Below are 16,121 nucleotides of genomic sequence, written 5' to 3'. Positions count from 1 at the left end.
GGTGGTTATACAGTTCAGTGCGTCTCGATAATTAGCCATTGCTTGCAAAAAAAAAACAAAAAACGGTCTGTTAAATTGTCTGTTTGTTTGGCACTGACTAAGTAATGGACATCTGTAATATCTTATTCAGGTTAAAACAAGCCCCAGTGAGAAAACATTCAGATAAATGGTGAGATAGCTGAACAGAGTTTTGGTTGTGCAGTCACTTAGTTAACTAGAGAGCAGTAAGTGGTACAGAACTGCCACCACTAGAGAAACTTGCTGGTCACTGATCTTTGGCCTTGCCCGTCGACCACACCTGCATGGCTGAGAGTCACAGAAAGACTACAGCCCCTCCCTGCCACTAGTCCTACCACTGCCTACTGACAGTAACCATGCAGGCAATTTAAATAGTTCTATAGCTTGGTAGAAGGTTTGATACATCTTTAAATTATAAAGTTTTGCCCCCTAAATTTATTATGTGGGCATTTTGTGTGATGAGTGAGACAACTGAGCTTAGAATTCTACATAAGCTTATTTGGACAAATATAACTTTAGATTTTTTTGTTGTTTTTTAATTGAAAATGTACTACTTACACTAGAAGTCTCGGGCGCACTTTCACTCAATCATTGTAATTATATGTACATTAATTACAACAGTTATACATTGTTAAACAATAATATTGTATTCTAATTTGTGCAGTGTCAAATGTTTGTAAAGCTGCTCTCTGCCATTTCTCTTTTTGACGCTGATTGGCCAAGACAGCTGCTGTCACTCACGATGGCTGACGTGTTTGCATCACCCTAAATGCCCCGTGTCCTTCTGCTGGGGTATATATAGCCCGCAGTAGAACTTTGGCACCCCTGGCAGTCGAAATGAAGCTCCAGCTCCCATTCTCTTGCTTGCTCACCCTGCTGGCCCTCGCCACTACGGGTAAGATTGTGTGTGTGTGTGTGTGTGTGTGTGTGTGTGTGTGTGTGTGTGTTTGTGAGTGATTGGCTGGTTGGATTCTCTATTCAGTGATAACAGCCCATAACATATACTTCAAAAGTGCAGAAGTCTTTGTCTTCAGTGAAGGTGTTTCTTATTGCCAAAGGGACTTGATGTGTGTTGGTCCCATTAAAAATGAGAGGAGAGGGAAGAGAAACACTGAAACTTTGCAGAGAGGAGAGAAAAACTAGAACTGCTCCTGCTCTGATGCACTGGGCTCTTGGTTGAAGTCCCCGCGATTAGTTGAGGATGACAGCAGTGTAACAGATCTCCCTGCAGCATTGTCTTGCATTGCGCCACATGCCCTAGATACAATACTGTCGTCTCCAACCCCAATTCGGTAAAAGCTATGAATCTGCGGACATGTGGAAGCCCCGGCTGCTAATCAGTTTGTTAATGAAGGCCAGGGTTCACGGAGGCTTCCTAATGCTTTGTTTTCCACTGGAAGTAAATGACTCTTTGCTGTGGCTGTTGAGCTGGTTCCCTTTGCCTCTGGCTGGGCTTCCTCGTGGTCGGCTCTTGCGGACAGCTGGAGAGCTGATCTGTGCTGAACGGTGGAGTAATGAAACTGAAAGCTACTGCTCTACTCCTCTGCGTATCAGCCTTCCTCACTAACTGCTTTAAGCAGGTGCTCCTCGCTGTATATCGGAGCCATTTCCGTTGATGGCATTCATTGTTGGGTACCTATACATTTCTGTTATACACACTGATATGTGTTAAAAAGATGTGTGAAGCATGTAAGTAATACATATGTATGTAAGAGATAAGGTCCATATAATCGTTCGGCATTCTGAAACAAAGTGAGAAATGAACAGGCAATATAAAAACTATGGGTCAGTTACGCATATTCAGTTATACACACACACACACACACACACACACACACACACACACACACACACACACACACACACCAGAAGAACAGGAACACACACAGACAAGTGGGTGTCAGCTGCTGTGAATCGTAACACCAGCTGATGGAAAGTGTGAACAAAATGCACACACACATACACACAGTAGCTTAGCCACATCAAAGCTGCTAGGTTAATAAAAAGCATATTACGTATCCAGGTGATTATAGTGGAAGTGGCTTAATTGATGTTTGCCCTGTATCACTAAGGGTGTTTCCAACACATCACTTTGTATGGACTCCTGTAATCAGAGAGCTTGCTGTCACATTCCTGCACTTTAATCTTCGGCTTTTATAAACCAAAAACATCACACAAGGCCAGTTTCCCCTGACACTGAGCATCCCAGAGCCAGGGGGCTGATCTTAGGAAAGCTATACATTCACTCACATGTAAAAGGCAAAAAAAACCCTGTTCTGGGATCAGTACAATCTAGGAAGGCTGATACTACTGTCTTTTTACCAGTGAGCAAAGGCTGCACGCTTGTAATGTAATACTGCGCCATTGCAATGCTGATTCATGTCTACATCAAACTGGGTCTCTGATGCATGGTTACAGAACTCACTCAAATGGTTACAGAACTCTATTTCTCACTCTGGCCAGCCAGTTATTAATCTGCACCAGCTGTTAGAGAAAGATGGGGTCTAGTCAGCTGCCCCTTAACAGTATTTTTCTCTCATTAGAAATAAAAGAAGGCAAACACTGATCCCAGACCAGCTAGAGTTTGACACATACAAGCCCTGTTCCCTGTTGCTCATGTCACTATGCTGAGTATTTTAGCCAGATTATCCTTGCTTGTCCTTGTAGTAATGTTCTCAGCCTCTCTGTCTCCCTTTCTCTGTTTCCATCTCTCTCTCTCCATCCTGTTGCTCTGAAACCAGATACTCTCTCAGGCAATAGCATGGCCATCTCTCAAACATTCTCACATACACAAAACGAATCACTTCCCCCTTATTTTTTAACTCACAGACAAACAAGCATGCATACACACGTGCAAGCACACGTGAACGAGCATGCGCCGCACACGTGCAAGCACACGTGAACGGGCATGCGCCGCACACGCGCAAGCACACGCGCAAGCACACGCAAACAAACATGCAAGCACAAGCAAACGAGCATGCACGCACACATTCCCTGCAGCTGCGGTCGCTTCTGTAGTCTCTGCATTTATTTCCGTCCTGCAGACCTTGTAGGGACATTCTTTGTATGAGCAGTGGGGGCAGGAGCCACTGGGTTTGCACAGGGCCTGTTTTAACCAGGGGGGAGTTGGAACAGGGGGAGTGGGGCTTTCACTGTGCTCTCCGCTAGCACACCAGAGTCTCACTCACGTAGCCTGGAGAATCCCACAAGCTTCATTCTTCTCCAGGCTTGGACCTGGGATGGGTTTCTTTTGTTTGTTTGTTTGTTTTCTTTATTTGTTTTCCTTAGTGCAGCCTATCAGCATATTCCAGTGAGCCAGAGGGGCACCCTGGTCAGTGACACATGCAAACAGCGTGTGCAGAAATCACACAAGCCTTTCTAATGGTTCTACGGTATTTGCGTGAAAACAATACACAGAACAAATTGTCAAAGAATCAAAGTAATGTGCAGAAAATGGAATTTTCGGTTTCTTCAAAATCACCATCCATTACGTCAGTAAGACGTGCAAACATAACATATTCATTTAAAACTAAAAAATAATGCCACTTAATCATCCAGGATATCTTTCCACTTTTATCCAACTTGGATAAACATACCCAGCATGCTGAGAGTGACTATTTTATGGACATTCATAAGATGTCCATTTTCATTTACATGTTTTAATACAATGTACTTAAATATTATCTGCTTGATTATTGTACCATGAAGCTGATAAACAATTTTATACAATTAAATCTTATACAATGAGCTACTCAAGTTTCTGACTGGTTGTGCGTGTTACATAACATCTCCCTATCACACATGCACACACGCACACATGCGCACACACAAACATAGTACTCCACTGTGACAGAACTGCTCATCTCTCTCTAAAGTAACCCTAACACATTGTTTGAAGTAATCTAATGTCTCTTGGGAGAGTCTTCCCCTTGTCCTTGACTGCATTAACTGTAATTTGATTAATCATCATGCCTGCCCCTTGAAAATATGACCCTGTGAGGGTTAACCTGTGCCGCTCCCATTTCGTACAGGGACCCTAAATCCAGGGTGACTTTTACAAGCTTCGTACTCATTTTGGTCAGTGCCTTTGAACTAACGAATGATCAGCAGTAGTGTGGAATATGGACTGTGTCTTAAAAAGAGCAAAGAGACTCCGAGAAATCAAATTTAAACTTTTGCCCCTCTGCCAGACACAGTAATGAAAATTTTTTGTGCATATTTATATTTAGAATTTATATGTTATAAATGACATATTTATATTTACTGTCATAAAAGCCGCAGTAATCAATTTAAAGGTTCTAGCTAACTTATACCAGACTTAATCACTGCAGGAGCCCAGCCCTTTTGTTCAGTCCCATGGTCTCAAGGTAGGCCATTCTCTGAAGCCCCGCCCTCCAAAGACATGAACGCTTAGTGCTTAGCATAGCCTTTTCTGATTGGTTAATACAGTCTATACTGTATTAACAGGCCGACTCTGTACTGAAGTGTAGTTGCTGATTACAGAGGTCAGTCAGAGACACATCTTCTTTCTCATTTCGGCTACTTTAATAGCTTGATAGGCAAAGATAGGCGAAGCAGGACACAAACGCCTAGCTGAGTGCATCTGATTGTGAGCTTCACCCAAGTGGACTTACAGTATCTAAAATGTATTTATTCTAAAGTGTAATACTACAGTGCTCTTTATAGCAATGCAGTTTAGAATAGTGTGCTATGCTCTGTAGTGTTTATAGCATAGTAGAGTAATGAGATGTGAAACACAGGGCACAGTTCTCATTATAGCAGTGATCAGCTAGCACACCACACACGCACAAGACTTCCCCTTCACCCAAAGGTATAGGTTTATTTTGGAGAGCCAGGAGAGTCCTGTTACATTGGAGTACTCCGTGTGTGTGTGTGTGTGTGTGTGTGTGTGTGTTTGTTCACACTCTTAGGAGCAACCTTGGAGGTGTAAGGACTAAGAGTATGAACACCATGAGTGAGACAGACTCCGCTGAGCTAATGAAGAACTCAGTGCTGCCCTCTGCTGTTTATTAACTCTGGTGACGCATTAGTAACAATAGCATATATTTGTATTACTATTTTTTTTTAGGCTGGGTTTAAACAGTTTGTGGGTGGATTGTGAGAAAGGTCTCTGTATCTGTAGATGAAATTCTGCACTAGCGGACTGCATGGTCACCGTGCTCTTGGCTAGCAGTGCAGTGTTCAGCCCGGGTACACTATAGCTTGTCTTTACATTTCTATGCAGATGGCCACATACTCAACCACACTGTCATCTGCGTCAAGCAAAACTGGATTGAATAAAAAGACAATATTTAGAAAATGTAAACCTTCAGATCCATGACGTGCACGCGCACACACACACACACACACACACACACACACACACACACACACACACACACACACACACACAAGCACTGTCTGTTCTTTCTCACTGCTATTTCAGGAGCTGTTTCATACCAATGGCATTTGGTGCCCATGATGAGGCTTGTCATTAGCGCTGACTCACCGAAGCAGGCTGGCACCTCCCATATACACGCTCGCTGTTAAAGCACACACTGTGTTCATTTTTGCTATGATTAGGGACATCATTAAAGCCATTAAAGGTCCTCCACCAGGGTGGAACCACTTGTCTAGCAGCCCTAATGCAGCGTCTGGAGGAGAATGGGTGTGCTCTACCTTGGAGAACACGAAGGTGGCCTAGTTTTGGCTGTAACGCAGAGCTGAATGGGCTAGTGTCCCGTTCAGGAACCCCCCCCCCCCCCCCGCCACCGACCCCAATGTAAGAAAACTACAGGCCTCTCCTCCTGCTCACATACAAGTGACTAAAGTCATTACCTCTAATTTTAAGTCTACTCTAAATGTAAGCTGTTGTAACTTTGATTACAATTTCTATACTTAATCAAGTTTCTTTTTCAAATAATGTATCATGGTGGAATAATGTGGGAGGCCTACTCTAAGTTAAAGACTGTCACTTTATTTACAACCCTGGTAGGTGGTGGTATTAAAACACCGCCGTGTGAGGCTGTGGAACCTCTAGAATATTCTCCACATAGGACCACCATGCCACTGGCAGACCTGGGGTCAGTTTCTAGGGTTTCCTCACAAGATGGAGTAAACAGACTGTCCCTATGTAGAAGCAGCCTTTTATAACCCTGTGGGGAAACTGGAGAGAGAAAGAGATCACAGAAGGTCACAGAACAGACATCAGAGCAGAGCTCAGAGCTTGTCATCCCGACACACCTCTGACATGGTCAGGCTGGCTCATTCGCCACTGTCACTCAGACAAGCTAGGCTCATGCAGCACACGCCTGCACTCACGCTACGTGCCTTTGCATGTAGGCGTGGCATAGTACACGCAGCACCGAACACATGTGCACCTAAAGCAGAACAGCGAGCCTTACTTATACCATTTAAGGTTGTTATGGTAACTGCTGTTACAGATAAGAGACTACGGTGGGTCCAGACCCTCATTAAACATTCGTTTAACCATGTACCTTTTATATTAGTTAGTTATATATTATATTAGTGATTTACCGTAGTTACTGAATGACGTGCCGTAAGAATACTATCTATGTAATAAGCCTGAGGTTTAAGATCTTAACTCATTCTCACAGTTAATTAAACTTTAAGAGTCAATTTTAAGTCCACATCATAAAAATTTAAGTCACCCCAAGAGTTAATTTAGCACTGTTGCCCTTAGTATGTAAGAAGGGTTTGTAATCTGAGCTTTTACTTCCAAAGACAAACTCTTCCAGACCCAAAGCATCACTTGGTTTGCTCCATGTTATGTCATGCGACAGAACTATTCTGGCCTGGGCACCAGCCATCTATTTTGATCTCAACCAGATATAAAGTCGTCACTGACACAATGCCAGCAGTCAGGCGATGGTAATGGGTTTGACATTGTCTTTTTGCTACCCTGATCCTGGAGTCCTGCTGGTGTTATGACACTGACATTTTATTTTTTATTTTTTATTAGATGGAATTGGTTCTGTTCATTTCTCTAAAACACTCTTCAGAATTTTTTTTGGCTTATAACAACATTAAAATAACGAAATCATGTAGTATTTCCAAACTCAGTAAGGCGCATGTTTGGTAATGTGTAATAACATTTGTAGTTTCATTTAGTAAAGTACAAATGTAGTAATATCCTGTTTTTTCCACATTCATGAATGAGGTGTGGATTTTCCTCTAGACTCAAATTTACCTAGTGTTAAGTCTTTTCTAGATTCACTGACTAAGGTGCAATTAGGTAGTGTGCTGTCTTTTTTAGACTCGGTGAACTAATGTGCAAGATTGGTAATTTCTTGATTTTTCTATTCAGTGATTAAATTGCAAGTTCAATATTCTCGTCTTTTCTATATTCAGTGAGTAAAGTGGCCTCTTGTCTGTTCTAGAGTCAGTGAGTGAGGTGTCCGACGATGAGCTGCTGGTGCGTCTGCAGCTGCAGTCGGAGAGCAACATGTTCCCTTGCTGCGATGGCACAGAGGAGATCAGCCAGAGCTCCTCAAATGACACACCTGCACCTGAACGAACAGTCTGTACACCCTGCACCTCCAACCCAGCCATCACCGGCAAGGAGGAAGAGGGAGAGGGGGTTTCAGCCGAAGCAGGCGAAAGTGAAGAGGGTTATGACCAGGACGACAGACAGCAGGAAGGGGAGCTCGAGGACAAAGAGCAGGAGGAACTGTTAGGGGACGAGGAAGAGGAGACACAGGAGGGGACAGCCGATTCAGACCTAGCGGAGGACGTGGCGGAAGATGATGAGACAGAGGGTGGAGGGGAACAAGAGGAGGACTCTCCTGGGGAGGAAGAGGAGATTTCCCAACGAGAAGCCGAGTCCGAAGAGGGGCGCGGAGTCCACGGACTTGTGGAAGAGGAGGCAGAGGGGGTGACTGAGGAGGAGTCTGAAGAAGAAGGGCAGCAGGTGACGGGGCCCGAGGCGGCAGACACGGAGGACAATCCTGCCGAGTTAGAGACAGAGGCAGGCCCTTCTGCAGGGCCCCCGACGCCTTCACAGCCTGAAGTGTCAGAGGAGAAAGCAGCTGCTAAGGCAGCGGAGGTGACAGTAGAGGACGTGATGACTGATAAGGAGCAGCCAGCTGGGGAGGAGGAGGCCCTGTCAGAGACCTCGAGACACAGAGACTCAGTGAAAGGTACGGTGCTCAAATGATGAGATTCCCTGGCTCTCTTACAGTTATGGAAATCAAAGAGTATTTTTCTGAATTCAAATAGATAAATAGATTATAATATTTAGAGTGTTGTTTGACCTACATGTAAAGAACACAGTATATACTGATCAGCACTTAACCTTCAGAGGAAATGAGCATCGGAAATAGAACAGAAACTTCTAGAATGAGGCAGAACCACCTTGTTTCTTAATAACGCTTTATTACTTTATAATGACCCGCAATATAAAAACAGCACACGGTAACATCAGCAGTGATAACTGATCACAGAGGTTCTTCTAGGAAGTAGTGTGTTCCTGCACAGAGAGCAGTTTGGAAGTGTACTGTATGTGCTAATGAGACACTGGTGTGTCTGTGTGCGTGTGTGTGTGTGTGTGTGTGTGTGTGTGGTAGGGCTGTGGTCAGAACAGTGCAGCCACTGCTAAAAGTGACAGACGTCTTAGTCTCTCTGCTCTCTGTGTTCTATGTCCTGACACGGCAGGCAGCGGGACTGAAATAGCGCCGCAAAAATAGCAGTAAAGACCCAGCAGTGCCACCACTCCGATAAAGGCACAACACTGGCCCTGATGTATGGGAGGTCACCAGCTTACACGCTTACACGCCACACTTCATTTCATAATTAGCCACACAGGCACATCCTTCAGTAAATATTGTGAAGTTTTCATGTCTGAAATGTTTGACCCTAATATGACTGAGGAATGAGTTCATGAAGCCAGCTCAAGGTCAGTGTTCTTAGGCAGCCCTAGATCACTACACAAACCATTAAACACAAATACTGTGTTGTTTACATGTTGCGAAAGCCGGTGTGTGTATGTGCCCTGATGATTTGGCTAAGTGCACAAGTAACTGAGCAGACGATCATATGAAACGTTGAGCTGGTACCATGCCAGGAAACTGATACTGTTGACATTGAGAAGAGTTGCCATGTTTCTGGCAGTAGAGAAGACACCTTCAGCGGGTCCTAAAATGAGGGACAGGTCTCACATTGATGACACGCTACGCCTCACCACAGCTGAGCCTTCTCGGGAGTTTTCAGGTTGGAAACATGCAACACATGCGCACCTACACACACACACACACACACACACACACACACACACACACATCCTGTGCTTCCCAGTGTACAATGTTAGCTGGGTTACCCTAGGAGGATGGATTCCCTCTTGAGTTCTGGTCCTCCCAAGGTTCCTTCCTTAATTCTGCCCAGGGAGTTTTTCCTTGCCACTGTCGCCTCTGGCTTGCTCATTAGGGATCTGCACCCAGACATTTGTAAAGCTACTGTGACAGTACCTGCAGGAAAAAGCGCAATGTAAATATATTTGCCTTGATTCTAATTCTCTTAAAAGTACACATGCGTGACAGGACTGTTGACAGAAGCGTTTAGCCTTAAGCCAGCATTGCCTGACTCTCTCTGTGTTACCGTCACAGCCGGGCACAGCAGGCAGAGCTGCAACTCACTCGATGGCTCATGTCTCTACTTGTGGTTCCAGGAAGCCAGCTCTCTCCGTAACGTAATAATAATCTCGCATGTCCTGATAAACAAGCAGGAGCAGGTCACTGGTGCCTGGAAGCTAGAACAATACAACCCGGATTACACAACAGCATCATTTCAGCGTTCAGATTTTGTGCTTTTGTGTCCGGTCTCTTTTCTTTCTTTTTCGTCTCTATCCCTCTCTCGCTCTTTATGGAGATGGATTACGTTGTTACCAAGACTCACTGTACCCTTAATAAGAATCATGGTGGACACACGATTACTAAATTAGCTTCTTCTTCTTCTCCTCCATCTGTCTCTCCGTCGTCTTCTCTCGTATTATTTCATTCTCACCAATCTTATTTCTGTCGCTCTGTCTCACTCTTCTTCTCTCTCTCTTGCGCTCTCTCTCTCTCTTTCTCTCTCTCTCATTCCAGCCACCCTGAAGAAACTACAGGAGATTTATCACATGGCCATTAAGCCTATGGAACAGGCATATAAATACAAAGAGCTCAGACAGCATGACGTGTCAGGTGAACGTCCCCCGACCTTTACACCTGGCCCTGCCCTGTCAGCAGTATCAGCCTACATACAGTTACACTCCTACACAGTGCTTAGAGCCTCGTGGACATGAGTCCTACATGACATTCTAGTGATTTCTTCTGTTGTGTAGTATGAAATCCTGCCAGTTTCTCAGTTCGGTCCCCTGACCTTTCCACATATGCTTTAGACAGAAGTGTCACCCTCTTGTGGCTAACACTAGTAATGAATAACTGTGTCTGTTTGCTATAGAAGCGGAGATTACCTCCAAACCCATGGTGCTTTTCCTGGGGCCCTGGAGCGTAGGCAAGTCCACCATGATCAACTACCTGCTGGGCCTCCACAACACCCCGCAAGAACTCTACACAGGTAACAGTCCACACAGTGGCCACTCTACAGACGTAACTCTACACAGGTAACTCTACACATGTAAAAGTCCACACAGGTGCCACTCTACACAGGTAACAGTCTATACAAGTGCAACTCTACATACGTAACTCTACACAGGTAAATGTACATATGTAACAGTCCACACAGGTGCCACTCTACACAGGTAACAGTTTATACAAGTGCAACTCTACATACGTAACTCTACACAGGTAAATGTACAAATGTAACAGTCCACACAGGTGCCACTCTACATAGGTAACCCTGCACAGGTAACAGTCTACACAAGTTCCACTCTACATACGTAACGCTACCCAGGTAACAGTCCACACAGGTGCCACTCTACACAGGTAACTCTACACATATAACAGTTCACAGAGGTGGCACTCAACACAGGTAACTACACAGATAGCTCTACACATTTGACACAGGTAAAGGTCTACACAGACAGTCTAAACAGATTTCTCCTCACGTGCACCGATTATGAGTGAAAACAAAATGGCGTGGCATAAATGTCAGGATGTCAGGAAACAATTTTCATCACTTCTTTGATCCTATTACTTCCATTTACTGTACACGTCATATAGTGATGCAATATCAAACCCCCATATACCCAAATGACCCAACACATCTTCCCTCTTTCTCCATGACTCTCTTCCCTATTCTTCGTCTCTTCCAATCTCACGCTTACTCTCACTCTCTCTCTTTCTCTGTTACTCTCTCGTCCATTTCCGTGCCCCGCCTTCCAGGGGCGGAGCCTACCACCTCTGAGTACACAGTGATCATGCATGGGGAGAAGTTGCGCACCATCGAGGGCATTGTGATGGCGGCAGACAGCTCCCGCCCTTTCTCATCCCTGGAGAAGTTTGGCCAGGGCTTCCTGGAGAAGCTGGTGGGCATTGAGATGGCCCACGAGCTACTGGAGCGCGTCACGCTGGTGGACACACCCGGCATCATCGAGAACCGCAAGCAGCAGGAGAGAGGTGGCGTGCACACACACACACACACACATCGAAAATCGCAGCAGGAGAGAAGTGGCACACACACATGCACATGTACATATACACACACTCTTACAAACTCTCTTACAAACACGCATCCAGGCAAACAAATTTACATGCAAAAAAATACATCACATTCAATAGTGTGTCTGTGTGTGTGCATGTGTGTGTTAATATTGCGTATTACATTACAATTTTGATTACTTCTACACCTTTACTAAGGTACACTGCTGTTACACCCTGGTACATAGAGTATATGCTAGTAAACTGGGAAACCAGCACTTGACCCCATCACGTGACCCCATCACGTGAACCTGTCACATTCTGTCCTGCAGGCTACCCCTACAACGACGTGTGTCAGTGGTTCATCGACCGAGCGGATCTGATCTTCCTGGTGTTCGACCCTACAAAGCTAGACGTGGGCCTTGAGCTGGAGACACTCTTCAAGCAGATGAAGGGCCGCGAGTCCCAGATCCGCCTCATCCTGAACAAAGCCGACAGCCTGGCCACGCAGGAGCTGATGCGCGTCTATGGCGCCCTCTTCTGGAACATGGCACCCTTGATTAACGTGACGGAGCCGCCCCGCGTCTACGTCAGCTCCTTCTGGCCGCAGGACTACACGGCCGACGCCAACCGCCAGCTCTTCAAGAAGGAGGAGATCTCCCTGCTGGAGGACCTCAACCAGGTGATCGAGAACCAGCTGGAGAACAAGATCGCCTTCATCCGGCAGCACGCCATCCGCGTGCGCGTCCATGCGCTGCTGGTGGACCGCTACCTCCAGACATACCACGAGAGGCTGGGCTGGTTCGGCGACCCGGACGAGGTGTTCCACGACATCGTTGCCGACCCTGACCGCTTCTACATCTTCAAGTCCGTCCTGGCCAAGACCAACGTGAGCAAGTTCGACCTCCCTGAGCCTGAGGCCTACCGCGACTTCTTCGGGGTGAACCCGCCAGGCGGATTCAAGCCACTGGCATCACACTGCGGCTGGTCGCACGGCTGCCTGCTGGAGAGAGTGGAGCGGGCCATCACGGAGGAGCTGCCCACTCTCCTCGCCAGCCTGGCCAGGGGGAAGGAGCTGGGAGAGGCTGGAATGCCCGCCACCGATTCCCCCAAAGCAGACGAGAAGCCCAAGAATCGCTGGCGGAGGCAGTGAAGGGGGCGGAGCAGGAAAGGGGGTGGAGCAGGAGCAGGAGGAGAGGGAGGAGGAGAGGAACGTTCCTGTTTTGGGAGGCACAGAAGCTCCGTCCGTACTGGACTCAGGGCAACAAGCCAGTGAATGATTGAGCAGGAGCTTGAGTGAATGAATGAGTGGGGTGGGTTGGGTGGATGAGTGAGTGAGTGAGTGAATGAGTGAGTGAATAAATAGATAAATAGGTGGATGGATGGAGGAATGAAGGAAGGGGTGAACTGATTAACGAATGAATGAACAGAGGACATGAGGGAATGAGAGATAATATTAAACATGGAATAAGTGAAAGAGAGAATGCTCCCATGTTCCAGAGGATGCAAAAATAAATCCAGTGAAACATAAAGCCATAAAGAGAATCCACAGGAAATGGAAAACAGTAACAATATACAGCCCAGTGAAGTCTGTCAGTTAGGCGTGTCAGAGTTCACTGGGCTCTGTGACGGTGCATGACCTAAGGTTATCTTCTCTCTTCACCAAATCACCACTAGATTCTAGATGGTATTCAAGATAGGATCTGATTGTAGATCAGAATTCTTAACTCAAAGTGAGAAATTATGAATGTCGCCCCTGGTCTTTTATTTCCTGTCCTTTCACTAAACCACTTCAGTTTGTAGGTTTTCTATTTGTTTCTGTCTATTTTCATCCAATGCATCTGGTTATTTTAATCGTAACTATCTTCATTGTTGTTTGAAAAGATTTTAGGCATGTCAACCACACTCGATCAAGAGGGCCCATTTTGACTTTGTAACTAGCATAGTCATGCCTCTGAGAACATCTGCATATGAATAGTAATTTTGGGGTGTTTAATTTTGAGGGTTTGTGCTGAATGTCTTTATTGCTGCATGTGAAATATAGTGTCACATTAAAGCTGTTTTTTTCTGTTGTTCACTGTCTCAATGCCCTAATTGAAAAAGGTGGATAATAGATGGATGGAAACTCCTTTGTAGAACATAGGTCTTACAATAACGTATTTTCCGTCCATTGTGTTAGAACTAGACTGGGAATAAATAAGATCGATGAAGAAATAAGTAAATTTACGAAAATGTCGAGCGATTCTCGCTCCAATTGCGAAATAGCATTAGGTGTCCACAAGGGGGCATCGTATGTTATTTAACACACTAATAAGGAAATGATGAAATACTCCCGATTCATATGAAGTAGTTAAATGTGTTGGGAAGTTGCATTTTAGAGTTGTCCCTGTGTTTTTCTCTTTGCGTTTCTCACACAATTACACAAGCATACACACACTTTTATAAATTACTATAAGAGAAAAAAAGGCTAAGATGGCTCACGATTTCAACTTTCTAAAAGTGTTACTACCGCATATATGAAACGTAGTATATACAACTTTTCAATTCAGAAGAAAAAGTGTGTCAACTGCTTTCAAATCCCACCTAAAAGTGTAGCATGTGCTTTTCTTAATAGAAGGCGGGAAAAACAAGTGAATTTCACTGCTCACTGATCCAATTTTTGTGCCTGCAGCGGCTCATAGATCCTAAGACCCAAACTATTTAGGCCGACCAGCAAAAAGGTTCAGGTCGCATCTGACATGTAGCTCTGGAGCGGCAGGGATTGGGCCATGGGATTAAACCATGACTGTTTTTGGATTATCTGATTCTTTTGATATCACTACAAATAATTACAGAATTCACAAGGAATGTCATTATTATGAATTTCTATATAGGTATGTGTTCTCTGTGATGGACATACACAGTCGCACACACAGCGCAATGAATATGTTCTTTATACTTCAGAAAATTTCTTCATTTTATTTCTCTTCTAAAAAGATATGAGATTATTCTCTTGTGTTTACTCTCCTCGGTGCCTTTCAAACTAGAGCCTTTACATTTTTTTATAAAACTTGGAGGAGATCTAAAAAAACCAACCAAACAAAAAAAAAAAAGTATTAAGCTCCGTGTTCCGGTTCTAAATAAAACGCAAAGTCCGCATTGTACGAAACTGCAGTGGAGGGAACCCACAAAGAGCTGGACCCCCGCGGACGGGCATGAAAAGCGCGTGGCGTAATTTATTCGCGGTGGAATACCCTCGTTCCCCGTGTGCGTGCTCGCCGCCGTTTGAAGTCTGACGTGCGCGCGCCCCGCCTCGCACCCTGCCCTCTATTTTAACACCCGTGGCCAACTCGTCCGCCCCGCGCGCCACAACACCATCTCGTTGAGCCCCAGTTCTCCCCCCCACCCCTACCCCCACCCACCCCCCAGTGCGTTCAGAAGATGGTGGAGGAGACCGCGGCGCCGCTGCCGCCGTCGTCGCCAGGATAAGGCACCGACCGATGCCGTCTGGACTCGTTAACGGCAGCAGGCTCGTGCAGACGAGGTTTTAGGCGACAGGGAGGAAACGCTCGAGCGGAACGGAAGAGGACGCAACACGGCGGCACGCACCAGCTGGCACGAGCATGCCAACGACAAAACCGGACCTGGCCAGGCTATGAGGGTTTATAAACAGAGGATATATCGCGTCTTGCTGGCAATTTGCACCGTCTCGGAACAATATGGAGGGGAATGCAAATGTAAAAAAAAAAAAATTTATTATCTATCGCGTGGAATTTTGAGGCGATAGGGCACGCGAGAGGAGGGCGTGCAGTTATTCGGTGCTGAACTCCGCGAGCGAGCCGCGTGCCGCCGCCGCGATGAGGCGAACGACGGCCTGAGGAAACTTTCCGTGGAAACGCCGAGGGACGCGTTTGTGGGCTCACGGCGGGACATTTTGGGGACACTCGGACTGAAATGATTGAACATCGCGCGTAAGTGATAAAGTGAGTAAGTAGAAGACAAACACCGTGGATACTTTTAACTCGCTTAAGTTTGCCAGAGTATTTTAGGTCGGTGTCAGATTCATATGTATCCATTTTCTTAATGTTGGCTACCAATGTTATTTTGACTTTTTTTGTGTGTGTGTGAGCCAGATGTTACGGCCGTCTCGCAGCTCCACGCCGAAGGCAACGTCCGTTTACTTCTTATCAGCGTTACTGCCCCAGTTTTTATACTCGTCGCGCCGAAGTCTTCAAATTACAGTCTGAGTTGAGCCCTTTTTGAAAGCAGCAATATTAACGGTTGATATCCGGAGTGGGAGTTCAGGAAAGCACGGGGCTCCTCCATGGAAACAGGCCCTTTTCTCCTGCTCGACGGGGCCGAGGTGGCTAACGGACTCTGGCGGTGAGCTTGGCCAGACAGAAGGTGGTGGAAAGCAACCATAACGTCGTAATGTCTCCGTTTGACTTCTCGGCAGAGTCGGTGTTATCGTTTAGCCCCGCTGTCCTAAAGTAGTCGAATGAGAGTTTAAAATGTCTATTGAGAATTGAC

General features: G+C 45.7%; 1 protein-coding gene across 2 annotated transcripts; it reads left to right on the top strand.

The window, feature by feature from the left end:
• Nucleotides 1-807: 807 nt before the first annotated feature.
• Nucleotides 808-13,687, top strand: LOC113580703 (sarcalumenin-like). Of its 2 annotated transcripts, none has more exons than XM_035520831.1 (7): nucleotides 808-913; nucleotides 7,419-8,177; nucleotides 9,151-9,246; nucleotides 10,119-10,214; nucleotides 10,474-10,590; nucleotides 11,358-11,591; nucleotides 11,945-13,687. In XM_035520831.1, the coding sequence occupies exons 1-7, from the start codon at nucleotides 856-858 to the stop codon at nucleotides 12,763-12,765; spliced, it is 2,181 nt and encodes a 726-aa protein (XP_035376724.1). In that variant the 5' UTR covers nucleotides 808-855; the 3' UTR covers nucleotides 12,766-13,687. The 2 variants fall into 2 exon arrangements, with proteins under 2 accessions (XP_035376724.1, XP_026871213.2); XM_027015412.2 differs by having other exon boundaries at nucleotides 9,148-9,246.
• Nucleotides 13,688-16,121: the final 2,434 nt, after the last annotated feature.

This window comes from Electrophorus electricus, chromosome 21, assembly GCF_013358815.1.
Source record: "Electrophorus electricus isolate fEleEle1 chromosome 21, fEleEle1.pri, whole genome shotgun sequence".
In the NCBI taxonomy this organism is placed as follows: Eukaryota; Metazoa; Chordata; class Actinopteri; order Gymnotiformes; family Gymnotidae; genus Electrophorus; species Electrophorus electricus.
This window is presented reverse-complemented; position numbering and strand designations above follow the sequence as displayed.

Excerpts from the sequence above, each read along its gene's own strand:
- LOC113580703 (XM_027015412.2), top strand. The coding sequence starts at position 856 with ATGAAGCTCCAGCTCCCATTCTCTTGCTTGCTCACCCTGCTGGCCCTC. Across the intron at positions 9,247-10,118 it reads GCCTTCTCGGGAGTTTTCAG|CCACCCTGAAGAAACTACAG; the intron begins GTTGGAAACATG and ends CTCTCATTCCAG. Across the intron at positions 11,592-11,944 it reads CCGCAAGCAGCAGGAGAGAG|GCTACCCCTACAACGACGTG; the intron begins GTGGCGTGCACA and ends TCTGTCCTGCAG.